The sequence below is a fragment of the Podarcis tiliguerta genome (genome assembly GCF_965153285.1).
Source record: "Podarcis tiliguerta genome assembly, chromosome: 8".
Classification (NCBI taxonomy): domain Eukaryota; kingdom Metazoa; phylum Chordata; class Lepidosauria; order Squamata; family Lacertidae; genus Podarcis; species Podarcis tiliguerta.
Genome location: NC_139541.1, coordinates 61,652,564 through 61,679,357, shown reverse-complemented (window position 1 = coordinate 61,679,357; position 26,794 = coordinate 61,652,564). Strand labels below are relative to the sequence as shown.

The window sequence follows — 26,794 nt, the reverse complement described above, 5'->3', positions numbered from 1 at the left end:
ATTTTTTTAAAAAATTGATTTTTATCCACCCTGCATGCATGCATGACTCTGAGAATGGACACGGTGGTCAGATTGCTCCATAGCATGGAACTTGCTGAGCAGCTTAGATGAATGCCCAGTGATTGCCTTTTCTATCTGCCTCTCCCCTCCCTCTCCCCAGAGACGCATCTACTTCCAAATAAAAAATGAAGAGTTGAAGTCCTTCCTGTCTGTCCCAGATGACGTTGAAGACATGAAAGCTGGGCGAGTTCTGGTCTCAGAGCTCAATGGCAAGAGCAGCTCCATCTGGTACTATGAAGAGGGGCTTATGAAGAACCAGGTGAGGGCTTCTTTCTCTTCCTCTTGTGTGGTTTACAGGGACAGAAGCAGCTGGGGTGCATGGATATAATCCAGGCCTGCTTCAAGAAGACCCCATACGATACCCTCAAGTTTAAATAGTTCCGCTCCTTCTATTGTCCACATAGCATTTGGGTAAGCCAGGCAAAACTAATGTCACCTAAAAGGGTATATGCTGGGCTGGTATAGAAGAAAAGTCTGTATTTAGGTGCCATGGCTCAGTGATAGCACTCATGTCTTGTATACAGAAAGTCGCAGGTTCAATCCCAGGTATCGCCAGATAACAGGATATTGGGTATCAGGTAAGGAGAAAGATCTCAAAAGGCCACTGCCGGTCAGAGTAGGCAGTACTGGGCAGGATAGACCAATGGCTTGACTCAGTAAAAGTCAACTTCAGCTTTAGATGTTCACTGTCTGTATGCAACGCACTTTGATACAACACTGAATTGGCCTCTCTTGACTTTCAGGTTGCACCCAACATGAGCCTGCAGGTGATTGGTCCAGCTGCAAAGGGATCCAAGGTGGTGTTGTGGTCTGAGAGCCGACTGCCCCGGCAGACCTGGCAAATCGATTCTTTTGGGAGAATCTGCAGCCAGATGTTTGAAAACAAGGTCCTGGATGTGAAAGGTAAGGCATTGGCTGTTGCTGTTGTTGTTAAGATTCAGATTTAGGCTCATGAGGGAGTTCTTGAGGCCAGGAAGCAAGTAATGTGGCTATAGAAGGGATGAAATATAGCTAGAAATGGTTCAGTTTCAGTTTCCTTTCACCTTTTTCCCACGTCACCCACCATTCCTGGAAATTCATGTTCAATCTTTCCCCACCACTATTTAATCTTAACATGTGTATAGCACTCTCAAACATCAAAAGCACTTCTCATGCATTATCTTTTCTAGATGTAATGTTTACAATCCAGTTCCTTCAACCTAACCTAATGGAACTCGCTTTCTGTTCTCTGAGCTTATATCAAGGTGAAGATCTGGTGATAAAAGTCACTTGGAATGTTTATGCACAGCATACTCTGGCCTAGTCCAGCAACAGTGAAGGGGACATCTATATATCACCTATCTATCTATCCATCTATCTATCATCCATCACAATTATTCATATCCTGCTTTTCAGGATACAAATCCTTCTTAGGGCAGTGTACAAACAACATCGATTGGCTGAAATGCCTTTTTGAGGAGTTGTGCCCATTTTCTTCTTCCTTTTCTCCATGTAGGAGGCCGAACCTATGACCGGGACCATGCCATCCTCTGGGATTCTTCAGAGGAAAGGCCTACACAGATCTGGGATGTCCGGGTGCTTTGAAGAAAGCAGGAATTGGAGAGCCATGCCACGTGCAGAACTTGAATTCAGCCTGCAAGTCACAGACGTTTGTCCTTTCGTGACCAAGCTGCATCTTTGGGGATTAGCTGCTGAAATGGATAAGTGACTGGGTGCTGCATTTGGTTAGTAGATGCAATCCTTTCCCCACAGATTGCAGCCCAGAAAGAGGAAAATGTTTCTGTGAAGCACAGAGATTGGTCTCCTCAAGGGACTCTGTAGAGGGAAGGAGGCAAAAGCTGGTTCTTTTCCAACACCTTGGAGCTGAGCCCAGCAAGATGGAGTTTATTGGCGAGTTCTGATACGCTGATCATTCATGAATGGACAAGGTCAAGCAGCTCACTTGTATGAGCACAGGAAAGCAAGCTGCCAACGCCTCACAGGTGTCCCCAGCCCTGCTGGTTTAGGCTTATATATGAATATCTAAAACAAACACACACACACACAGCATGAATGAGCCTTTTGTCCTTGCATGCAGCCCATTCCCTGTCCCCTGTGCTCTTCTTCCTAAGGGGATGGGCTACCTTGTAAACTCTATTTATGTACCTGTGTATGATACAATGCCTTTTATAAATCCATCTCTCTGGCTGGTGGGCTGACTCCGTTATTTGCCACTAGGTCATGTTCATGGGGACACTGGCTACAACCACAGGCATAACATGTAAGGGATCTTGCCCACAAGTGTTTTGGGTGGTGGAGAGAAATGCCTGTAACAACAACAACAATTCACCAGCTGGGATCATAAACAATAGAAAAGCAGGAATAGTATCACACAAATGTGGCTGCAAAGCCCATATTATAAGGAACTGGTGAATATTCGGTTCTTGCAAGTCTACAAAGCTGTGCTGTTTTCACTATCTGCGTTTTAATAGAGTTGTTTTTATATTGTTTTAATTCTATTATAGTTTAATTACTTTTAAGCCTTTTTTTGCCAACGTTGTTGAGCTTTTTGGGCAAAATCTCACTCTCTCAAAAAAAAAAAGCTTTTTAAAAGCAATTTCTGCCTGGACACTGCTCCTAATTTTATCTGTGTTTTTTAATTTTTGTAAGCTGCCTTGAGTCCCAGTCTGTGAAAAAGGCAGGATATTAATTATGCTGTTGCTGCTGGCACAGTGCAGGAATGGCTGGCCTGTGGCCTTCCATATATTGTTGTATTAAAGTTCCCACCACCCCTCACAACTGATCATGTTCACTGGGGCTGATGGGAGTTAGAAGCAACAGCATCTGGAGAGCCACAGGGTAAGCACCCCTGCTATAGTTTGTCAGAGATCAACCTCAACCTATGCTATTCTCAAGCTTCTCTGCAGTACTGGTGAATTATTATTTTTTAATTTTCTGTACCACCCACCAGAGGTTTACATGGTGATTTACAATATAAAAACACAAAATACATAACATAGCAACAAACATAAACAATAACCCTGACACAATTTAAAAGGCCATAAATTGTTTAATTAGTCAAAGGCCTGGGAGAAGAGGAATGTTTTTGCCTGGCACATAAAGATATGTAATGAAGGCACCAGGTAAGCCTCCCTGGGGAAAGCAGCCCATAAGTGGGGAGCCACTGCAGAAAAGGCCTGTTCTTTTGTTCCCTCTCAGAGGAGGCACATGATGAAGAGCCTCAGATGAGGATCACAAGGTCCAGGTCGGTTCATATGGGGAGAAGCAGTCCTTGATGTGTGAGGTTCTTCTGCACTGCGTAAATTCTGCTCCTAAAGGAATCCATGCTTGAGTCCTTTGGGATCTGCTTCCGTACCCAGAGCTACATGAATCAGTAGTCTGACTCACTATTAGGGAAACCCCCATATTTATTCATCGCTGACACATGTTGCATTGATGGTTGTTAAACCAGGACCAGCTTCTTCCATGTGCTGGTTCAGTCAGAACCCTTGCCTCACTTTTCATAGCCCCAGCTTTGGGTGCTATGAGAAAGACATCTATTTGCAGTGAGGAATTGTTGCTGCTATTTCTCATTTCCACCACTAGAGGGTTCTGTTTGCTTCAACAGCGCATAGCACATGAGTTCTTCCTCAGTCTTTTTGTGTGAAGGAGCAGGGTTTCTTCAGGAAGCCATTTTGCATGTAGATATCAAATGAAGGTGCTTACACTTTTCACTATATGTACATCCCACAAAACTCAGCAGAATCAGAGCTAGCAGTGGTTCCTTGCATGGATGTACACATAAATGCATCTTCCTCCCCTGTTTATGGGATTTGTTTGTGGCACATACTAAATCTTTTAACAGGCAGTTGCTAAAAGTATGATGCAGTCATGCATTAGGAGTTTAACAAGATCAGTTATTGAACCAATGTGCAGCTGGAGGGCATAGTGGAAATAGCAGAGGCTTGGCATAACAAATTGTCCCTCCTGGAAGTTTTGTTTTTATGTGTGAAGCCAGCCCATTTTCTTGGATGCAGCATTGATTTGTCTAGCCTTCTTTGGAATATTTTTGCATGTGCTTATTTCTGGTTGGGGCTTCTCCATGGGTTTCAACCGTTGCTTCAGTTCCCAGTCAAGAAAGGAACAAGTCCATTCCCACTACTCAGGTAGGGGAAGAAAGCCCAGAATGTAGGGGGTGTGGCCTCTTTGGCAGACGGTCAGGACTGAACTTGAGCCACAACTAAGTGTGACTGCGCCCCGGAGCCTGTTATGCCCAGCAGGGGTCAAGTGCAGAAACATATGAAATATTGATGTGCTTCCAGTGCCTTGGGAAGGTCAAATCTCCTATATCATTAGGAACAGTTTGGGATGTGGAATACAACCTTTCTCCCTCCTGTATTGTCCCTCCCAGGAAGGGAACTCAGCCAATGAAGAGCATGCTTCCTGATGAGTGGCATAGCCCAGAAGTTAGTTTGCTAAAGAGAATGTGAAAGAGGGTCTTGTGTTACCTTGGCTGCTAATAGGGAAACTGGTTCCCCCGCAGCATAGCTTTTATGCAAAGCTTTGCCTGGAAGTGTCACAGGTCTCTTTGGACAAGATATTTGATTTGGTCCGCATTCAAGGCCAAATCTTATCAAATTTGCACTTTCTGAAACAAAGATGCGAACCTGTTCAGAAAGATGTTGACTTACCTCGGTTACAACAGGAAACCCACACTTATCTGCGTGCGATCTAAGACTGCAAACTGTGGCTTTCACATGTTTAGAAGGGAAATGAAACATTGGTGTCTGAGCAAGGTGGTTGGGATATATGAGTATCCTGTTTTAAGCAGAAAAATAAAAGATTTTGTTCAGGTGTAACAAAGCAATTGTTAGCTTTACCTTTGGGGGGGGAGGGGGAATGCCCTTTTACAGTTTTTCAGCTAAATGCAAAATTACTGTTGTAGCATTTTGCTCAAAGGGGCAGAAACATTAATTTGAGACAGCAGATGCTAAAAGGGAACCCTAATGCTCAGGCCTCATTGCCCTAATACACTACATCAGCTAGCATGATGCTCTACCATCAGGCAAAAGACCTGGCCTGCTTTTTGTGACTAGGGATGTGAACTTTTGAACCAATCTCTCGAAACAGCAATTTAATCTGCACCATCTAGCAGGTTATCATATTTAGCTCCGTTTGCCAATGACATTTTTTAAAAAGCTTCAACTTTTAGCATTTGTATATTAGGTAAAGGTAAAGCTAATTTGTATGTTAAGCCTCTGTTGAAGAGGAGCCAGCTACTCTGAGCCCCACCCCAAAGTAAAACTGCCATTTGGGAACCTATTTGTTCTGCTTCAACCTGATCTGCGGAAATCAGTTCTGTTTTTGTTTTTCATGGCATGGAGTTGATTGCCTACTGATACCTTGTAAGCCAAGCTACGGCTGAAGGTCAAAAAAACCCAATCCCTCTCACATACGAGAATGTAAGAAGAGCCAGCCGAATGAGGCCAATGGCCCATGCAGTCCAGAATCCTGTTCTCACAGTGGCCACCCAGATGCCTGTGGGAAACCTGCATGCAGAATCAAAGTACAATAGTGCTCTCTCCTGTGGCTTCCTGCAACTGGCATTCATTGCTTCCAGTGAGTAGCCATCATGGCTAGTGATAGTCTTGTCCTGAGGAAAATAGTGTTCATTTGCATGCACACACACAACTGCTATTTGCATTGGGAAGCCTCCTTTGGCACCAAAAGGGCACTTTAAAATATAGCTTTCAACAGGAATTAGACAAATGTATGCCGGAGAAGTCATTCCTATATAATATAAAGGTAAAGGGACCCCTGACCATTAGGTCCAGTCGTGACTGACTGGGGTTGCGGTGCTCATCTCGCTTTATTGGCCGAGGGAGCCGGCGTACAGCTTCCAGGTCATGTGGCTAGTATGACTAAGCCGCTTCTGGTGAACCAGAGCAGCGCACGGAAACGCTGTTTACCTTCCCGCTGGAGCGGTACCTATTTATCTACTTGCACTTTGACGTGCTTTCGAACTGCTAGGTTGGCAGGAGCAGAGACCGAGCAACGGGAGCTCACCCCGTCGTGGGGATTCGAACTGCCGACCTTCCGATTGGCAAGTCCTAGACTCTGTGGTTTAACCCACAGTGCCACCCGCATCCCCCCTATATAATATAAACCACTATTAATTTTGGAAAATTACTTGCCTATGCATGTGGACGCCTCTTAAGATATTGTAACCAAATTTTGCTCATTGGCACCTGAGGTCAAGGAGCAGGTTTTTGTCTATGTTTGGATACAATTGGTCACCATGTTTTTAATAGGATGGTGGACCGAGCCTTTCCAAACTGCATTGATTTTAATCACTGATTTCAAACCAGCATTGATTTTTTTGGCTTCTTATAATTCCTGAGCAATGCCAGGTATGAGGCTGCTAATGTATAGTAACAGTGACCTCATTTTTAATAGTAGATCCCATGTTTCCCACTACGAGAGGGAGGAGTCAGCAAACATACTTGGGCAGAGAGCAGAAGCAGTGTTTTTATAAAGCACACAAGTGGGGGTGGCTAAAAGTGTGGGGTGGAGAGCAGACCTTTAAACACCTCAGTGAGGCCTGAGCATACTCACTCAGTGAGCAAGAAGTGCTGACTTGCCGCTTTTTTGGTGATAGGAATGGGGAGGAAAACCAGCATGAAAAGGGAATGGAATGGGATATTCTATAATGGGACATGGCTGGCTGGCTACAGCCCTGCACAGGAACAGTCTAGACTACAACAAAGGCAGGCTTTCCAGCCAGGAAGCTTTTATTTCATTCATTGACCCACCCTGCGTGGGGGATTACAGAAAACAAAGGCAGAACATTTGCAAACACTGCTTTTTATCTTGCGTTGTTTATCTTCCTGGACCATCTTCAGCCAACTTCTTGAGGTTTGCCACTTCAAAGGGTTGACATTCCACACCTGAATTTGCTGCGAATCAAGAGGCGACCTCCTGAAGACCAGGAAGCGACCTCAAATGATTCCTGAAGTTGGGTGGGTGGGTGGGATGCTTCACACAGGATAGCATGGCATTAACTCAAAGGCTTATAGAAACAAGAGGTGGGTGGTCATCTTCTGGGACCTTGGATCACAGATTTAGGATGCACTTGAGGGTGGCAGACTAGGAGGCAGATCTGAGCCACAATGCCTCAGGACAGTCTCCTGACAGAAATAAACAGGAGCCTTGCTGTGCTCCTGTTTCTTCCTGGAGGGCCTGACCGAGCAAACATCCCAGTGGATTTGTGCCTCTTGTTAATTAGTGCACATGAGTAGGTGACACTTGGGTTGCCTATCTCAGGGAACCGATATGTCTTTGTGAAGATGCATTCTAGACCTCTATGCATCGCCTGCTGCGAAGACCATCTGAGCATGAGCCCACACATCTGGATCAAGTTCAAGAAGTCCTTCTGGTTTACCTCTCATTCTGCAAATAAAGCAGCCATTGTGGTGAAGATGAAGCCAAAAGCCTTTGGACCATGAATATTGCCACATGGCCCAAAATTGTGGGTTGGTTGTAGCTGGAGCGTAGATGCTGGCTGGATCATCGGTGGAGGGAAGGTTTCCCTGAAGGCAGAAAAGAGATGAATTTGCCCTCCAAGGAATACCCTCATAGGAGTGACTCTCCAGGCTCAGTACACTCGGAGGAGATGAATCACAACCATCAGGAGTGGTAGCAGAAAGCAAGCTGGGCCATTGAGGGACATGGCTCTGGAAGGTGGTGTAGAAGCAGTAGTCGTGGTTTTGGGAGCGTCTGCTGTGTCCTGAAGAGCAAATGAGAAGAATATATGATATGGGGTCAGAGAAGTTCTCAACAAAACTGAAGGTCTGCAGGGTACTTTGTTACGTTAGTTGACACAGTTGATACCTTACCAACATAGGAAGACTCATTATACCAAGTCAGGCCCAATGATCCATCTTGCTCAGTATGGTCTACACAGCCTAGCAGCAGCTCTCTGGGGTTTCAGGCAGGGGACATTTCCAGCCCTACCTGAAGATACCGGGGACTGAACTTGTGATCTTCTGCATGCAAAGCAGCTGCTCTACTATGGAGCTACACCCCTTTCCTTCAAGCAAAGCTCTCTTCCGCCTTGCATGAGAAAACTGCTCTCCCTGCATTCACATGCATCTTGACATGCTTTTGTTCTTTTCTGGACCAAATAGAGGAAGTGCTGTTTACTCGCATTGAAGGGATCACAAACTTTTGAACTTTGCTTTTGACATTATGCTAGTGCAACAGCCCTTACACTGGCAGTCAGAGAACGCTGAATCTGGGCCAATGGGTTGTTTCCAATGCTAACCTATTTAAATGACTGAGCATGACTAAGTTAGGGTACATTACTTTTAATGGGAAAACTCTGCGCAAAACTTACTTGGATACAGCCTAATGGTCTTCCCAGATTGGGTCTATTTAGATCGGGGATGGGGAACCTGATGCCCTTCAGATGTTGTTAGACTCTTACACCCTTGTAGAATGTTCTCCCCAGCCGGCCCCCAGCAGCTGATGTTCTGGGCCTTGAGATTGGCAGGCAAGCAGTAAAGAATGACAGGCCCTGCTCAAGTCAGTGCCAGCACCTGAAACCTGTTTCCTGTTATTCTAGCAGAGAAGGAAACCCAGGCAACGTTCTGAGAACTGCAGCGGTGGCAAGGAGACCGCACCCCAAATACCAGGGAAATCAGATCTAGCTAGTACATCAGCCTTCTGCAACCTGGTGCCCTCCAGATGATCAGGACTATAATTCACATCAGCTCCAGTCTGCACTGGTTACACCCTGGGAATAAAGTCCACTGGACTCAGTGGGGCTCCACTATATAGTTAAAGCTGCAGCATGCAACTTAAAACAGTCATGGTTTCCCCCTAATAATAATAATAATAATAATAATAAATTTTATTTATACCCCGCCCTCCCCAGCCAAAGCTGGGCTCAGGGCGGCTAACAACAGTCAAAACAATCCAACATTCTAAAAACTTTTCACCATAAAATCAATCAAAAACAAATTGATGGCAACCAGCAAGCAAGACCCTGTGCAGATTGCCAGAGGAGGGGGTCAGGCTGCGCCCTGACCAAAGGCCTGGTGGAACAGCTCTGTCTTACAGGCCCTGCGGAAAGATGTCAAGTCCCGCAGGGCCCTAGTCTCTTGTGACAGAGCGTTCCACCAGATTGGTGCCACAGCCGAGAAAGCTCTGGCTCTAGTTGAGGCCAGCCTAACCTCTCTGAGGCCTGGGACCTTCAGGATGTTTTTATTTGCAGACCGTAGGTTTCTCTGTGGGGCATACCAGGAGAGGCGGTCCCGTAGGTACGAGGGTCCTAGGCCGTATAGGGCTTTAAAGGTTAAAACCAGCACCTTAAACCTGATCCTGTACTCCACCGGGAGCCAGTGCAGCCGGTATAGTACCGGATGAATGTGATCTCGCAGCGACGACCCCATAAGGAGTCTCGCTGCGGCATTCTGCACCCGCTGGAGTTTATGGGTCAGTCTCAAGGGCAGCCCCACGTAGAGCGAGTTACAATAATCCAGTCTGGAGGTGACCGTCGCATGGATCACAGTGGCTAGGTCAGGGCAAGAGAGATAAGGAGCCAACTGCTTAGCTTGGCGGAGATGAAAAAATGCCGCCTTTGTTATAGCTGTAATCTGCGCCTCCATAGAGAATTGGAACTGGAACAGGAACTGTGGTTTGTTAAAAGTGCTGAGAGTTGTTCCCTCTACAATTCCCAGAGTTCCCTGGGAAGAGGGATTGTTAAACCCCTCAGGGAACTGCAGTTCTGTGAGGGGAATAGGCATCTCCTACCAACTCTTAGGACACTTCACAAACAACAATATTTTTTCTAAAGACTGAAAAAAGTAGTAGAGGTGTGGAACAAAGATGGCAGTGTATAAAAAGCTTGCTGAAATAAAACAGTGTTCATGTCTGTCTGAAAGCAAGCCAAGGAGCACCTAGGCCTTCCATGGGGACAATGGCCACATTCGCCCCATATTTTTAAAGTGCTCTTATACCACTTTAAACAGTTATAGCTGTTAGAGATATCTGTTGCTATTTTCATGCATGCATGTTTTGCACCATGATTGTCCTTAAAAAGCTAGCCTGCATCTCGTTCCCCACACACTTAACCCTTTTTTATTATTTCCAGGGGGGAAACCTATAAACAAACATTTGTTGCCAATGACCCAGTTCTGATCTCTTAAGGAGCTTCCTAGGCAGGAAATTAGAGAAAGTTGGTTATGTGAGTTAAGTGAAGAAAAGTGTTGTGTGTGATAAATTGCATCTATCAGAATGGCTGTGGTTTTAAAGCAGCAATCTGGTACTCACCCATGTTTATAATCCTCAGTTGGTCATCACCCATAAACCACAAGAGATGAGTTTGAAGGGTTTTACAAGCATTGACTTTTCCAGTTTAGATTTTTAAAATGTCAGATAAATAGCAGCTTGCTTTAACAGCCCTCACAAGGGGCAGTAGTGGAAAACTGCTGTTTAATCCTGTGAATGTACCTTGTGGTGAGAAGCAGTGTCTGGGCAGAAAGCAGCAAAATGTCCGGGACATTTTTAAACTGGCCAGTGTCCTTGTGACATTAAGAACAGATTGATAATGCTTTGAGCTGATAGACTCAAATTCCCATCATCCCCAACCAGCATATCCAATGGTCAGGGATGATGGGTTTTGTAATCTAGAAAATCTCTGAAGGGCCACAAAGTCCCCCACCTGCTTTATCTCCCAAAAGATGGAAACATTTTGCAGGCATATTTTTATACATGAGCTTTTCGTTAAAGGTGTAAAAGTAGACTATGTGGGATGGGTTGGACAGCTTCCCCTTGGTCAGATGGTAATCTTCACAGATATGTCTTCTTCTTTACACATATTTTTGTAAGGATCAAAGAAACATATCTCCCTTTGAATTCACCAGGGGTTATTTGTGAGGAGACCTGCACATTTATGTGTATGTGCCGTGTTAAAAGTCCAACCCAACCAAATACACAGGACTCGCTTCCAAAAAAAGTGGGGGGACTTTGGACTACATTGTACATTGGACTACAAATTTCTGACATTTTGAACCACTTAATTTCTCCTCTATCCCTATCAGTTCACATTTAGAGTCAAACCTATCTAATTTTCACTTTCCATAACAATACACAAACAAAAACACAACCACCCCTTGAAATACACACGTCTCTGTATTTTGCAATGCAGCTCTCCAGTCAAGTAGTGTATACAAATATGCATATGCTGTAACAACATTTACACAAATGTGTATACTATTGAAAATAACTCACCAAAATGCATTATATTAGGGGAAATTGCTTTGCAAAAATGGGTATGTTAGGCAAAATATATTAGGAGAAATGTGCACTAAAATGCTAACAAACTTGCATTAACTTCTTTTTTAATTGTAAATGTGGAGAACTGAAGTTAAGCTTGGGAAAATGAACAACTGAGAGAAACCAAAATTGGCAGAGTTCGATCTACAGAAACCAGCAGAGTCTAAGGGTACTTAATACTGGCTGGAGCATGCCTTTGCAAAATAAAAATTCCAAGCTTTATATCCATGGTCCTACTCTAGAATTGCCTCCTACATCCAATGTACGACTCAGTCTGCATTCCCCATGTGAACTCACTTGGGACAGGAGTAAGCACTTTTGAACTCCGTGCAGGACATACATCCAAGGAAATATGCACAGGATTGGGCTTTACACTTCAGAAACAGGTGGTATTAAATATGTTCAATTCCTATGTATGAATGCCGCCTCCACTCCCCCAAACTGCAGCCACTACATAAACACAGCCTTCTTTCAGTACCCGAAATCAGGGTTTTGAAGCAACTGAAGATTCTCATTTCAATTGTCACATCCAATAAGACCACTCCTTACCTCAGTGGCAACAGCCAGAGTCAGATTCATCAGTAGCACAATACCAATGATCAGGATGGCCTTCATGGTGAAGCTGTCTCAGAGCTCTGATGGGTGGAACTTTTTGCAAGGGGAGCTGCCTTCTCTGAGATAAGACACTCAAGAGGTTTCACACTGTAGATGGAAAAGAGGCAGGAGGAGTCCACCAATCACAAACTCCTCTGCTTGCTGCTTCCTACATGCCCCTCTAACATTAGCTGGTGATGTGTGTGTGCGTTTGTGTGTGTTCTTTATAATAGATTTACGGGGGGGCCTCCAAAACTTCCTGTAAGACACTAGAATTCTACTAACCTAAATGGAATATAATAGCAGCAACTCGGTGCTCTGAATTCCAGCAAATGGATAAAAAAGTCTCTGATGCGCAAGAGGGCTCCTTTGATAGTAGATTTTAGTTTTATTTGTAGCCTGTCCTAGTGGAACAGCTCCAGCTGTTCAACAACAACTCTCTCTTCAGAGAGCTCTATGTACTGCTGCTAATTCTGGGGTTTTTGTCTCATATCTATAGCACTTAAGTTCTGAGCTTTGCCATCATGCTTCTTGTTTTGTACAAAGTCTACAAGTACAATTGTACTTTGCCATCAGCCAACATATATACTGGTAACTACATCGTGTTTTATTTAGCAAGATTGTTGTGTAGGTGTCTGAATGCTCCCTTTTCTATTGGGTTTGTTGTGGTATCAGGATGGTTATACACAATTCTGCTTTCAATTCTTGTTCTGCTTGCAAAAATTTCTGGGTGGCCATACTGCTTCTTTTCCAATCAGCACATGTCCCGAAACTCCATGTTGCAATCCTGTAACAGTTTACACCACAAATGTTCCAGTTTAGCTTTTTGACCCACGTTTGTTGTGGCAATAATGCAAGGAGTGATCAGAAGTGGTGTTTGCAACAAGATACTGCAGTGTGGAGTGCTCCTCTTCAGGGAGCAGCGGGTGGCATGGTGGGGCTGAGATATCTTACTTTACCTCCTGATGAGTCAGTCGCTGCTGCTCACTGGGGGTTGGGGAGCAAGGAAGTGGAGAAGTCAGTGCAGTGCAAACACACCAGCAGAGCCATTTAGGTGGTCCTCCTAGTGAACTCGCTCTACCTTCCCAACTGCTTCACTTCTCTCCTTCCCTGTAAGCAACAGTAATGCACCTGCAGGGAAGTCAGGCACGCGTCACTGGCCCACTATGCCATTCGCTACTATGTTCAGTGTTCCAACCAGTTGCATCCTCTTCCAGGATATTCCATTCCACCCCCCTCCCCAAGTTTTCTGTTCTGTTCTGTTCTGCGCTCCCTCTGCCCCTTCCACTCAGCAGTAAGTCGGCATTCCCTGGCCACTCACTGAGCATGCTCATTCCTCTTCGGGCTATTTTTAGTTGCCTATCCTTAGGGCAGAGCTTTCCAAACTGTGTCATGACACGTTAGTGTGTTGGTTGCAGTGTGTAGGTGTGCTGTGCAAACGCTCCCCGTGCTCAGCATTAGGGTTTCCCCCACCCAGACTGCTGCATGTGTGCAAAAGCTCGGGGGTTCCCCAAGCTTGCTAGATGGAACAATCTTGCCCTGTGAGCTGTTCTGGAAGTTCTCCCAATCTTCTAGAGTGTATCTGGTGGAACTGGAGGAGCACAGGGGAAAAGGGAGGTAGGAAAGGCCTGTTGTGCTAGCAGGAGTTATTGGCTGACTCCTGCAGTGGCGTAGCGTGGGTTGTCAGCACCCGGGGCAAGGCAAGTAATTTGCGCCCCCTAACCCGGGGCAAGGCAAGTAATTTGCGCCCCCCCCCCCAGCTGCACTGTCCCTCCCCCAGATAGTCCCTTGCTCTCTCTCCGCACCGCACCGCACGCCTGGCACCCTCCCCTCCACAGTGGGCTCGGATCGGATTCGCACAGCCAGCACTGCAGTGAGAGAGAGTGAGTGAGCCAGGTAGGGGCAGAGAGCTGCGAGTGCAAGCGCGCCCCCCCAGATGTTGCGCCCGGTGCGACTGGCCCCCCCTGCACCCCCCACGCTACGCCACTGGACTCCTGCTAGTGCACCAAGTTAACTGAATCCAACCCTTTGGCCAGGGCCATTTTTAGATGAAGAGAAGCCCTAGGCTACTCGTGAGGCCCCTCCCAATCCCCCACCCTCACGACTAGAAGAAAATGGAAGAGTGCTATAAACAAAACTGAGTGAAGCCAAGGATGATGATGGGTATTTAAAATTCTGCAACTCACAATTTCTCCTCTAAAGGACATCAGAAAACTTCATCAAAATTTGTTTAAGTTTGTCACTTTCAATGTACAGAATGCTCAGTGTGGACAACCTCTTGAGACATTGTGGCCCTTAATTTATTTTTAATTCTTCTGAGTCTTGAAAAACTCCTCTCTCCCGAGCAGTTAGTGACCATTAAGCTAAGAAATAGCCACAAAATTGCTTCCACGTTAAGAACGGCCATCTGAATTTCATAAAGGTCTGTATGAGACAGAGAGTGCTCTGCTGTAAGCCTATGGCTTTGTCTCACATATGGGTGAAAGTGCAAAAGTTCATCAATAAGTTTCATCTTCTGGGTATGCTTTCATCAACAGTTCAACACCCTGCTGAATTTCTTGCTTAGCTGCTATCAGAATAGCAAGGACGGAAGAACAATTGTGCAATATCACTGTACACAGTACTTCTTTTTAAATTGGCTTCAAGTGCATCTAATATAGAAATAAAGGATTTATCTTAAACTTATCTCTTGAAGAAAGTGCATCTAAGGCATCAGGTGCATTTCTGTCATTTCTTTGCCATTTCCTCACTGTCTCCTTGTTTTGTAGTTAACATTTGGCAAGGTGGCTTTTGCTTGCTTCTCAAGCTCATCAAAATATTCTCTAATTTTCCTTAAAAAATCCAGAAGTGAACTGTACAAACTTGCACAAGAACTCAGTTACAGATCTGATTTCTGAAGGGCTTTGCTGACGTTTTGAAAATGACCTAGCACAAGGATTTATATCTCTAAGATTCTGCAGACTTTGGCTGTGAACTAGGGCCCCACAAAAATATTTCAAGTTGGGCCCCAGAGTTTCATATTGGGCCCCACTGGCTGGCTCTGAGTCTCATAGTTGCTGGGTCCGACTTGCCCTGCCTTCACATGAAGTCTTGGGTTTGCAATTTTGGGAGAGGGGAAGCCTCATAGATTTAGAGGCCCTAGGCTTCAGCCTACTTAGCACTGCCTTCGGCTACATATGGAACAACACTCAAGATGATTGAGCTTGCTGTTAGTACACATGATGCAGGGGTATTAGGAAGGAGGAGCATCTTAATGTCATTCGTTTTGGACAGGATTAGATATGGAGCTCAGAGTTGCATTATCCATTTCAGTGATGAGGAAGTGGTGGCCCTCAAATGTTCCTCATTCCTGGTAGCACTCAAAAGACAACAGAGTCAGTGCTAGGCAACCCGGCTTGGGGATGACACTCTATAAATGGATCTTTGCTGCTGACAGACAAATATATTGAAACAGCTCAGTTCTGATGAAGATGCAATTTGGCACAGGGTGGTGGCAGATGAGTTTATTTTTAATATGTTTTTAGTGCAATTTAAATTTACAAATATCCACTCCATTAAAGTTCTTAATATAGGTTAATAGCAGCCAATGCTGCTTGAGAATTGTAAGAAACCAAAAAAATCTGTGCAGGTTTGAAAATGGTGGTTAAAGTCTGCAGTTTTGAAAGATTCAGTATGCCATCTCAGTACGCCACCTTGATTCAAAATGGTGCCCAGCTGTATCCAGATATAATTGAAAACATGCTCTTTGATCTCCAGAACCATTGTGCAAAATTTGGTTATGATATCTTAAGACGTGTCCAAATGCATAGGGGGAATTCCCCCCCCCCCCGCTCAAAGATTATTGCTTCTCAGTATGCTACAATTTTACTATAGTCTTTAGTAGGCCTTTGATATCTTACCAGTTTCATTAGACTATTCATTTTTATAGCAATTTTCCCCCTGGTCTGGCAGAATTTTTTCATGTACTTGCAAAGGTAATCCAGTAGTTGTTATTAAATATAACACACAACCTTGCATAGAACTAATTATCTTAACATGCGGGCAAGCTAGTCTGGGATGAGACACTCCTTAAAGTATTTTTATGACACATTCTTACACAAGAGAAATGTCTACATAACAAACATCAAACTGGCCCTACTTTTTGTCTGAATAATGCTGGAGGGACTGTGTGCATAGAAGTCTCTATATTTTCAACATTCAAGTTGTGAGTGCCATTGCAAATGTAGTCAAAATGACACCATCCGCATGCAAAAGAGGGAAGTATCAGCAAGCTTTAGGGAACCCCAAAGTTTGCAGAAGTAAAATAAATAAGGAGGGAAGCCCTTTAGAAGTGGGTGTGCGTGTGGGAAGCAAATTGGGGAAATGTAGTGGTAGAAATGGACCATCCTGAAATAGGGCATGGCTGCTGGAATCATAAGAAAAGCCAGTTGGATCACACCAATTGGCCCATCTAGTCCAGCATCCTGTTCTCACGGTGGCCAACCAGATGCCAGTGGGAATCCCACAAGCAGGGCCTAGGCACAAGGACATGCACCCCTCCTGCTGTTTCCAGCCATTGGTATTCAGAAGCATACAGCCTCCAAACATAGCATATCTAGTAGCCACTGGTAGCTGTTACCTCCATGAATTTGTCTAAGCCACCTTTGAAGCTATCCAAATTACGGGCCATCATTGCCTCCTGTGGAAGTAGGGTTGCCATACATCTGGAATTTCCTGGACATATCCGGAATACTGCAATTGCAAGCAGTGTCTGGGAGGGAATTGGTTAAAGAATTGCCCGGGAAAATCCAGATGTATGACAGCCCATGTCGGCAGTGTCATTTTTGCCGATTTCCCTCAGAAATGGCTCAAAAACGTCCAAAAACCCAGCAACTTTGCAAAACAACAACAAAACCTCAATAACTTTTCTGTCCAAATTTTCATTTTTTGAAATCTGGGAATGCCATGGTTTAGCTATGTGCTGTAAGAATATGTACTTTCTTTCACCTGTCTGCAATCTTCCAACATTCCTCTTCCTTGGCCACAAGTTATAATGTTCTGAGAGAAGTAGAACAACTTTTCTGTAGCCACTTTCTCCATGCCATGACACCTCTCTCCTGTCCCCTCTTACTCGCCTTTTCTCTAAACTAAAAAGCCCCCAACGCCACAAGCTTCCCTCACAGGGGAACTTCCTGAGGACCTGAACATGTTGCTGTCTGCCCTACTTTTATGCAGCCTGAAATCCTATGCTCACTTGCCCGGAAGTAAACCCCACCGAACACAAGGGGGGCCATATTTCTGAGTAAACATACATATATCATTGCGCCGCCAATTTGAAGGGCAAAGAAAGAAAGAAAGAAAGAAAGAAAGAAAGAAAGAAAGAAAGAAAGAAAGAAAGAACTGGTCCAGGAGCGCTGAATCCTGGGAATTGTAGTCTCCTGGCTCTCCCTCCAGGCTCTGGCTTGGAGTCGTTACCTAGGCAACCGAATGTAAACAAGATGGCGCCGCCGGCCTGAAGCCTCAAGATGGGCGGGTGAGTTCCTTAAACTGTGAAGATCAGGCAAACTGTTAAAACGGGTCGGGAGGCTGCTTTTCATCCTCACAGGCGCGGCTCCTACCTAATTCACCCAGGAACCCGCGTTAAGTCTCTTGCAGCAAAAACAATGCAAACCTTCGTGGCACTTTAAAGACAAATTATGCCAGCCCACGTATTTTACTCAGAAGTAAGCCCCACGGGATTCAGTAGGAATTTCTTCTAGGTAAGTGGGTAAAGAATAGCAGCCCCCACAATCCTGTGTACATGCTTGCTCAACATCCTTGCCCCACTTAAATTTAATGAGGTTTTCTTCTCTGGTAAGTATGCAATCCTTTGGCTGCCACCCCAATCCTCCTTACTAGGGAGTAAGAGTGAGGCTTACTGCTGAGTAAACATATACTGTATATTGGTTTGTGCTATGAAACTGTAATCCCATGTGCATGAAGCGGGGAACTTGTGGTGCTCCCAATGTCCTTGGGCTTCACCTGCCATCGGCCCCAGCCTTAGGATCCAAGTCCCATTGAAATCAGTAGGCTATACTGCTGAATGAACAGGGTTTTGCTGTGGAAGATTCATATGTCACAAGCTTTCATGGGCTTCCCTCAGCCTTCTTCATCAAATGCAATCTTTCTCAGTGGGCAGATATGAATGGGGCACTGTTCTTGTATATTTTTGCACTCTGCAGACCCACAGATAAGCATAAGAAGAGTTCCTCTGGGTGAGACTAACAGCCCATCTAGTCCAGCTTTCTGCTCACACAGGATGTCTTTACAAAGCCGGACATTAGTGCAACAGCACTTGCCAACTTAGATTCCCAGTTTCCCAGAAACTGGGATTTAGAGGCACACCACCTCTTAATACTGGAGGTGCTATATAGCCATCATGATTAGTAGCCACTGATAGTCTCATCCTCCATGAGTTTGTCTGATACCCTTTTAAAGTCATCCAAGTTGGCAGCCAACTGTGGGAATGAATTCCACAGGTACAACTTTAACTATGTGCTGTGTAAAGAAGTACTTCCTTTTTGTCTTCTAGAATTTAACTTCATTGAGAAACCCCTGATTCTCGTATTACTAGAGAGGGAGAAAACCTCTATCCACGTTCTTCACACCATGCATAATTTTATCTATTTCTACCATATCACCCTTTTTCTTAACTAAAAAGCACCAAACATTGTAACCTTCCCTCATAGGGGAGTTTCTCCCCTCCTTTGATCATTTTAGCTGTCCTTTTGTACAGCTTTTTCTACTCTGCAATACCCTTACAGTTTTCTTTGTGATTCCTTTTCTAATGATCTACCACTTACATTGCAGGTCTGGCTTTACTGTATAATACCTCCTCCTCTCCACTGCCCTGTATCTGTGTGTATGGTATGATATGCCACCTGTGGATAACACTTCATGCACCTAACAAAATGACCCCAAGTCCACAAAATGTTACGCTCTGTGTTCCTTTGCATCCGGCCACATAATATTTGGTGCTTTCTCCCCAGATATTTTTCCAGTGCTGCCCCTCCATTATTTTGGCACATTGGTGCACGGCCCTTTCCTCAAGGAGCTCAGGCTGGAGTACATCTAAAAAAATTCTCATTTTGTGCTCACAAAAACATGAGATAGAAACAGATGCAGCCATTTTTGTAGCTGACTTGAGTGCTCTGTGGGCTGTCAGGCAGATTCAGATGGTAGCTATCTAGATAGTATCTCAGTTTGGTACTAAATCTTACAGTCAGGAGTGCGAAAAGTTTCTGTGGCAAAAGATGGTAATTTTGTAGTTTAGACAGTCCTTGAGCTGGTCTTGCAATTGTCAAGTCAGTCATGTGAATGGATAGAGAGTCAGCCTAGGTTGACCCCTCACTGCATCCAGTGTGTTTGGACTTTGAGTTTAGAGATGCTGTAGGAGTGTATCACATCTTCAAAAATTAGCAATGTGCAGAGATGTGTGCATCATATAGATAAGCCACATAGGCAATTCTGAGTTGCATATGTATGCCACAAATTGTAATGCATTTCTATCTCTCTCCCTCCCCTCCTCCTTAGAATTTAAAACTGTAAATTCATGGTAAACCATGACGTCTCCTCTTTCCTCTCTGGGGAAGATTCGCAGGATGCCACTCCAGTTGCAGACACCAGGGTAAGTGAGGGTTCATTCATACAACCACCTGGACATGTAGGAGCCACAGAGAAAACCAGGGCCTGTTAGTTTTATAACAGAGAATCCAGCTTTCAGGTTCATTCTAGCATTGTATGTACCTCACACCAGAATTTGAAACTAGGAACGGTCTATGTGTTTACAGTGTAGTTATCTAGGGGCTTTATGGCCTCTACTCACATCACATTCTTGAAGTCACTCTTTTCATTATGTGTGCTCATATCAGAAAGCCAAAGAGCTGTGGCATGACGTCCCAACTGTAGTGTAAAATTGCAAGCATGTTCTTCATCAGTTATGTTTGAAGTATACATTTACATGGATAATCATTGATTTCTTGCCTGTTTTATGAGTGACAACTCCTGATTTCTTCTGGATTTCAGAAAAAGGACAGCACCTTTCAAAGAGAGCATTCAGAATGGTGAGTGGTAAGATCCTTGTCATTGCTTTGTTTACCCTGTTCCAAATAATTATGTATATAGCAGGGTATGATCTTTCTAATTTCTCATCAGTTCCTACATAAACCTGTGGATTACTCTTTCCCCTTTATTGGCAAAGAATTAGGCTGAGAGTGTATGAAACCTAAGGCTACCCAAGAGTCAATGGCAGAGTTGGAAATTCAACTGTGCTCCAGTCAACTGGCTGTTTGTGAGATGGGGGTGCCTGTTGTCTTTACAATCCTTGCCTCATTTGGCTGTGGTAACTAATGAGGCTCAGGGCCTCCCCCTCACCCCCAGCAGTTTAAAAAAATGTCTATGTTTTAAATATATCATTAGTGATATATGAGCATTTTTACTAATCCTGAAAAAAATCTAGTAAGCTGCAGTTTCTGGGTGCTACTAATTAAAGTGGAATAACTCTAGAGAGCTCTGGATAGGTTCCTCAGGGGAAGTAGAAGATGTAGTTAGTCTTGACAGGATCTTGATGAAGGATCTTACATTGGAAGTCCACCAGCTTATGTTGATCTAGAGTTTGGCTCACTTTTTTTTTTTTTACAGCTTACTTTACTTCTTGTCAATTAGCCTTTTCAATGGAAATTGGTACAGTTGGCAAGTCTAGCTACTTTGTCTCCTCAAGGCAAAGACATTTCTGCTTACACACACATACACATGCGTGCACCCACCCACACAGCAGAGGAAGTCCTTTTTGTGCTCCCCATAATGATTTGATCATTTTTGTTCACAGAGGATGAAGCAGCAATGATGGATGAAATCCTGGGGCCCAGAGCTCAGATTCCAATTAGCAGGCCTTCATGCTCAGATGGAACTGCAGAAAAACCAACGACATTGGGTATGAGTGGAAGGGTTGGAGATGAGATTGGTTTTGGGTAATGCCAAGGGCTAATATTAGCCATGCAAATTCAAGGTCTGGGATGGTAAAGGCCGCAGCACTTTCCACTATTTCCTGTTTTTCTGTTTCCGTAGCTAACTCAGACATTGTGTGCTCTATGTTCTCATTACAAGGGCTGTTTGTCTTTTGTGGTTCCTCATATATAAATCACACTGGGTAACTGGGACAGAATTTGAACTCATGACAACCTCAGCTTTGAGTCTCTATTACTTATAGCACTAAGGATAGTGGAAATACATTTGAAAATGTCCAAACTCAGAGAACTCTTGTTAGTAAACGTGCTGGGATAATAAACCATGCTTTAAACCTGGCTTCTCCAAACTAACCATAATTTAAACTAGGGATGGATAACCTGTGACCCTCCAGACGTTTCTGCACTATAGGTCTCATCATCTTTTGCCATGGTGGCTGGGACTGATGGGAGTTGGAATCCAGCAAGTTCTGGAAAGCCACAGGTTCCCCATCCCAAACTAATAATAGTTTTGCAGTTTGTACATAATGGGGAACTCTGGTAAGTTTGAAATTAAAAGCAGAAGCTTTAATCTCACCCTACATTGTTTAGCATTAAATCTGACAAGATCCAGTGTTTTTCTTTTCAAAGTTGAAAGCCTTGTTGTTCGTTTTGTGAAGTCACACGGGTTCTACAGGAGTTTATTTTAGTATTTTTTAAAAACCTGCAGAACTTGATTTTGACCGGAGGCAACAGTGGGGCAAAACAAAGATAAGTACATGTTGTAGGAAGCAAAACCTCCCTCCTACCCGTTTTCAGTTCTCTTAAAACCCATTGTCTGCCTGTAGCCTAAGTTTAGAAAGAACCATGCATACTGAGAAAGTGTATGCAAAATCTCAGCACAAATGACATTGATTTGTGTGATGTAGTTTGATTGTAACAGGTGGGTTCCCTTTATTTAGAACAGAGATGGGGAACCTTTCTCAGCCTGAGGGCCACATTCCTGTCTTAGCAGCCTTCCAGGGGCCACATGTCAGTGGTGGCTGGGAACAGAGACAAAAAAGGGGAAAGCAATGAACACAAAGTTTCCCTTTATACAGCAGGCTAGTTTCTACACACACCTCTCTGTAGCCTCCATTCAGGCCTCATCAGAGTTGAAGGGCACATTCCAGCTGGACAAAAACATTCAAGGAGAGTAGGGCTGCTGAGAGGTGTGGTTCAGAGAGAGTCTCAAGGGCCATTTAACCCTTGGGCCTCAGGTTCTCTACCCTTGATCTAAAAATGGAATTGATTTGCATAGAGTATGGACAGCATTGCTGATGAAGATGTTTTTGCTCCCACGCTAAGCCAAGTGACCCACACTAACGTTGCCTCTGAGATTAAAGGATTTAGGTCCTTTAAGGAGAATCAAATTCTGGGACCTCACACATGTCTGTCGAATAAGCAACGCTCTTCTTTGCCAGCATCAACACACTTTGCCACATGCCAGTGAAGCCACATGTTCAGAGTTTTCTCTGTACACCAAATTCTGCGCACAATTTCTGCTTCTTTTCTTAACCAGGCCCTGAAAAACGTTTCCTTTTATTTTTAGTTAATTAGGTGACTAATGAACAGATAGAAACCCAAATGTTCATGCAGCACATTTAAAAATAAAGAAACCACGCAGCCCACCAGAAGGATGGGGGGGGGGGACGGGGACTGATGCCTGAGTCAGCAGTGGAACAGCCAGCCTGCACATCTCTTACTTAAGTTGAAAAGCCAGGAGTAAACAAGATTTTCTCTGTAGATGGGGGATAGATAAATAAATAAATAAATAAATAAATAAATAAATAAATAGGGGTTTTCAAAAGAATTAAGATTGTACAGCTGGGCAATGCAGGATCTGTGTCAAGACAAATGAAATTCTGTACCCTGTATAAGTTATGGAAACAGAACTTTTGCATAACTTACTTTATTTTGCATATTTTTCCTGCACTTTTAAAAACAAAGTTGCATGTTTTTATTCTGGTTTTGCTTGTCACAGGGATTGGCAAGGAGCTTTTCAGGGCACTAGGTCTTCATCTCCAGCCACCAGAATTATTATCTAACCACCTCTCACTTCAACATGCCTTGCTCACCTCTACACTTTCAACCATATCTTTGCAACCACAAGGTCTAGAAACTTAAAAAAACAAAAAACAAAAGCTGAGACTCTCAGGAAACTGAATTCTAGGTCAAATACCTGTACATTCTGTGCTTTCTCTTCATTCCTTAAGAATCAAGGCATACAGTGGTACCTCGGGTTACATATGCTTCAGGTTACATACGCTTCAAGTTACAGACTCTGCTAACCCAGAAATAGTTCCTCGTGTTAAGAACTTTAACCTGAAGCACCACTTTAGCTAATGGGGCCTCCTGCTGCTGCCGCACCACCGGAGCATGATTTCTGTTCTCATCCTGAAGCAAAGTACTTAACCCAAGGTACTATTTCTGGGTTAGCGGAGTCTGTAACCTGAAGCGTATGTAACTTGAGGTACCACTGTAATTAAAAGCATCAATAGAACACCAGTGAATATTGGCTGGTCCAAAAAGAAATTCATATTGTGAAGGCTTGTCTAAGCAGTGGTTTTTCAGAAGACATCTCGGGGAAGGCAGAGATGGCTCCTGCCGAAACTCTACTGGCAGGGAGTTCCACAGGGGAGGGCCTGCCACATTAAATGCTTGGCCCCTAGTGATGGCCAACTGAATCACAGGGAAACCACCAGAAGTGCCCAGTCAGAGGAGCTCAGTGCTCAAGGGGCGTCTAAGTTATCGGATGGTCCTCATGGTACTTTGGACCCAAGTTGCTTGAGGCTTTGTGAATTAACGCAAGTACAGTGGTACCTCGGGTTACATACACTTCAGGTTACAGACTCCGCTAACACAGAAATAGTACCTCGGGTTAAGAACTTTGCTCCAGGATGAGAACAGAAATCGTGCTCCGGCGGCACGGCAGCAGCAGGAGGCCCCATTAGCTAAAGTGGTGCTTCAGGTTAAGAACAGTTTCAGGTTAAGAACGAACCTCCGGAACGAATTAAGTACTTAACCCGAGGTACCACTGTATACGTGAGTCGCATCTAGCTCCAGTTGTATCCATTCCTTCTTCTCTTTCCTTTTTCGCTCTTTTGGGGTAACTAGAAGGAGGGAGGGAGGAGTGAAATACTAAGTTTATGCCATGGTGAGGAACGTTGTTCCCTGGCTTCCTGTATGTTTTGATCCTTCTGAGTACAACATTGACAATCTAGGGTGATTGGCAATAGCCATATTCCCATCTTAGGGAGAGAGTTCATGTACAGATGTGTGAGTTTGTGCAGAGAATCTGTGAAAAATAGAGTTTACCACCTACCACTGAAATGTCAGCCTATGTCTGGGATCCAACATAGCTGCACCTCTGCAGTCTTCCCCCATTGGTGACCCAGATACTAGTCCTCTGTTGTTTCCCCCAAGGATTTGGGCAGAGAGCCAACACAGACGACATACCAAGCATTCTGGCCCTGTGCTCCATTTCCAAGGAGCACAACATGCCATTGTGGGGTCGGCATCTCGATAGAACATTTGACACCAAATTGTTCTCACGATCTGTTGACTTTGTGCCTTTAGGGTCTGCTCCCAACGATATGGAGCTGATGGCCTCCATGATGCAGAAGATTGCTTCCTTGGAACAGAGCATCAAGAGCCAAGCACGGGCAATATACCACAAGGTGAAAATGCCAGGCTTCAAAGGAACTGCATTAGCGTGGCAACAGTTCAAACTGGTCATAGTTGATCTCAGAATCATGCTAAGATTTTATTTACTCAAGTGTTTTATTATTTAATTGTTTTTTCCTATATTGCATAAATCAGTCTGGGTGGGTGGGTGTCTCACAACATGGTATGCAAAAAAAAATATGATAAAATTACAATCATTTACACTATGTATAGGCTGCCTTATAACAGAGTGATCTGTGATTGGCTAAAACAGCAAATTTTTAAAAAGCCATATGGGAATAAGAATGCAATGCCTCAAGTAAAAACACACCAGATAAGGACAAAACTATACATTTTTAAAAAAAAAAACAGATCAGAAGAATAGAAAAAAACAATATTGAAAGAAACACAGCATAATTTTAAAAGCCTTGGAAAATGAAATGTCCTTGCCTAGTGTAAAAAAAGAAAAGAAAATTAGCAGAGCAATCCAAACCCACAATCTTCTGCTTTTGTCCCTGCTGCACTGCTGAAAATGCCGGCAGGCACTGGCTGTTGCAGGCAGTATCCTTGTTGGCGGTCAAAAATCTTTGGCTCCTAAGCTGATCCAGCTACCAGCAATGTTCCCCATTTAGACCCCTCTGGGACACCATCCTGGAGCTGTAGCAGCAGAAAAAGGGGCAGGGGAAGAGGATGAAGCTGCCCTCCATCTCCCACCCAGGACAGTATAAGTGGAGGGGCTTCAGGTATGGCAGTAGCTCCAACTGTTCTGCTTACAGACTTCAAAGAGTACAGCTTACCTGAGGAGGACATTCCACAGCCGGAGAGCCACGATGGAGAAGGCTCATTCACTCTTAGCCACTACCAGTAAATTCACAGTGGGAGGAAGGATGGACTGATCAGTCTGTTTTGATCATGTGTGTTGATTCATAGCAATATATGAATCCTAGAAAGTATAATTTGTTAAGGGCGCTGAGAGTTGTTATTCCCCTCACAGAGCTACAATTCCAGAGTTCCTGGGAAGAGGGATTGATGGTTAAACTACTAGGGGGATCACTCTGCAACACAGAAGGGGGCACCCTGCAGATACCATCATATCTGAAGGCCTGCTTCATAACATGAAGGAATCTTGCCTTTATTGTGGCAGCACCTACTCTTTGGAACCCCATGCTCCTACATATTAGACACGGGTCGTCTCTAATGTATTTTTAGCGTCTGTTGAAGACTTTCCTCTTTGAGCAAGCTTCCAGAGTGGAATCTTATCTCAGTCAACATCTGTATTGGTTTTGAATTTGGTTTCCTATGTATGCAATTGTTCTGCTTGTACTGATGCAATTATTTTGTATATGTTTTTTATTCTGTTGTGAAATTTATTTGAGATGCTTCATAGGAAGCAGTTCATATATGACATGGAATTAATAGTGACTGGTAATAAATTTTGCCTTTTATATTTGGATCTGCAGGATAAGAAGATCGAGGAGCTTGAGGAGCAGATAAAAGTCCTTAAGAAAGGAAAAGGTAACATTGTGGCACATGTCTCAATGCTTCTTTTTCTCTTCAACGAGAGGCAGGTGCCAGGTTTTGCTAGACTTGAGGGATGTGTAGCTGAAGGCCAGCCTCCAGGCCACAGCAGGGTGTGTATGAGCATGTGGAGAGAGCAGCTTTCGAGGCCTCCCCATAATGCAGGTCATGTTTTAAGCTCTAAGGCACCAGTAAGTCCAGAACCGGCCAGGTCACCATATGGAATTGCCCATTGGAAGGAAGTGTGTTCGAAGGTAAAATGCTAACCTTTTCCATTCTGAGTCAGAACATTAATTTATAACAGAGACTTGGACTATTGCTGCTCTTTGTGCAGTTTAATATTAATCAAAATGAGGAACCCCTACATATCTTTGGGTGTTTTTTTTTCTCTGCAAGCTGAATCTTCTTGGGTGAGCAGAGCAGAGGAACTGGAAGTGATATGCCTTAAGTTGCAGCATCAGGTCTGGGAAATGGAGGTAAGATTAATGGGAGAGAGAGATTATTATTATTTCGCTATGAATCTGAGCTTAATTTCATTCTGTGGCTGGCTACTGGGTTGGACGTGAACAAGAGCCTTTGAACCATCCAACCTCTCACCATGGTTCCAGGCAGAAATGGGAGGGAGGGGAATCTCTCTTTTG

The 26,794-nt window shown here is 44.1% G+C and overlaps 2 protein-coding genes and 1 long non-coding RNA gene across 5 annotated transcripts in view; 2 read left to right on the top strand and 1 right to left on the bottom strand.

The window, feature by feature from the left end:
* CRYBG2 (crystallin beta-gamma domain containing 2) overlaps nt 1–2,245 on the top strand; it is a 63,599-nt gene extending 61,354 nt beyond the window's left edge. Inside the window, exons 20-22 of the mRNA XM_083454670.1 lie at nt 161–319; nt 804–963; nt 1,556–2,245. Of these exons, the coding sequence (XP_083310796.1) occupies nt 161–319; nt 804–963; nt 1,556–1,644 (408 nt within the window). The 3' untranslated portion in view covers nt 1,645–2,245. The remainder of the gene's footprint in view (nt 1–160; nt 320–803; nt 964–1,555) is intronic.
* A 4,567-nt stretch (nt 2,246–6,812) lies between these two features.
* On the bottom strand, nt 6,813–17,365 carry LOC310684826. 2 transcript variants are annotated; one of them, XR_014514833.1, is made up of 3 exons: nt 17,351–17,365; nt 11,926–12,757; nt 6,813–7,825 (listed from the first exon to the last, which is right to left on the bottom strand). It is a non-coding gene; the product is annotated as an uncharacterized lncRNA (long non-coding RNA). The 2 variants fall into 2 exon arrangements; XR_014514834.1 differs by lacking the exon at nt 17,351–17,365 and adding an exon at nt 16,957–16,971 and having other exon boundaries at nt 11,926–12,078.
* Nucleotides 17,366–17,396: 31 nt separating this feature from the next.
* Nucleotides 17,397–26,794, top strand: part of UBXN11 (UBX domain protein 11) — a 26,717-nt gene continuing 17,319 nt past the window's right edge. The window contains exons 1-7 of one of the 2 annotated variants that reach the window (XM_083455546.1): nt 17,397–17,482; nt 19,522–19,615; nt 20,014–20,051; nt 20,816–20,920; nt 24,549–24,649; nt 26,096–26,150; nt 26,550–26,629. In XM_083455546.1, coding sequence (XP_083311672.1) covers nt 19,551–19,615; nt 20,014–20,051; nt 20,816–20,920; nt 24,549–24,649; nt 26,096–26,150; nt 26,550–26,629 — 444 coding nt within the window. In that variant the 5' untranslated portion in view covers nt 17,397–17,482; nt 19,522–19,550. Of the gene's footprint in view, nt 17,709–19,521; nt 19,616–20,013; nt 20,052–20,815; nt 20,921–24,548; nt 24,650–26,095; nt 26,151–26,549; nt 26,630–26,794 lie in introns of both variants that reach the window. The other variant, XM_083455547.1, reaches the window with a different exon arrangement.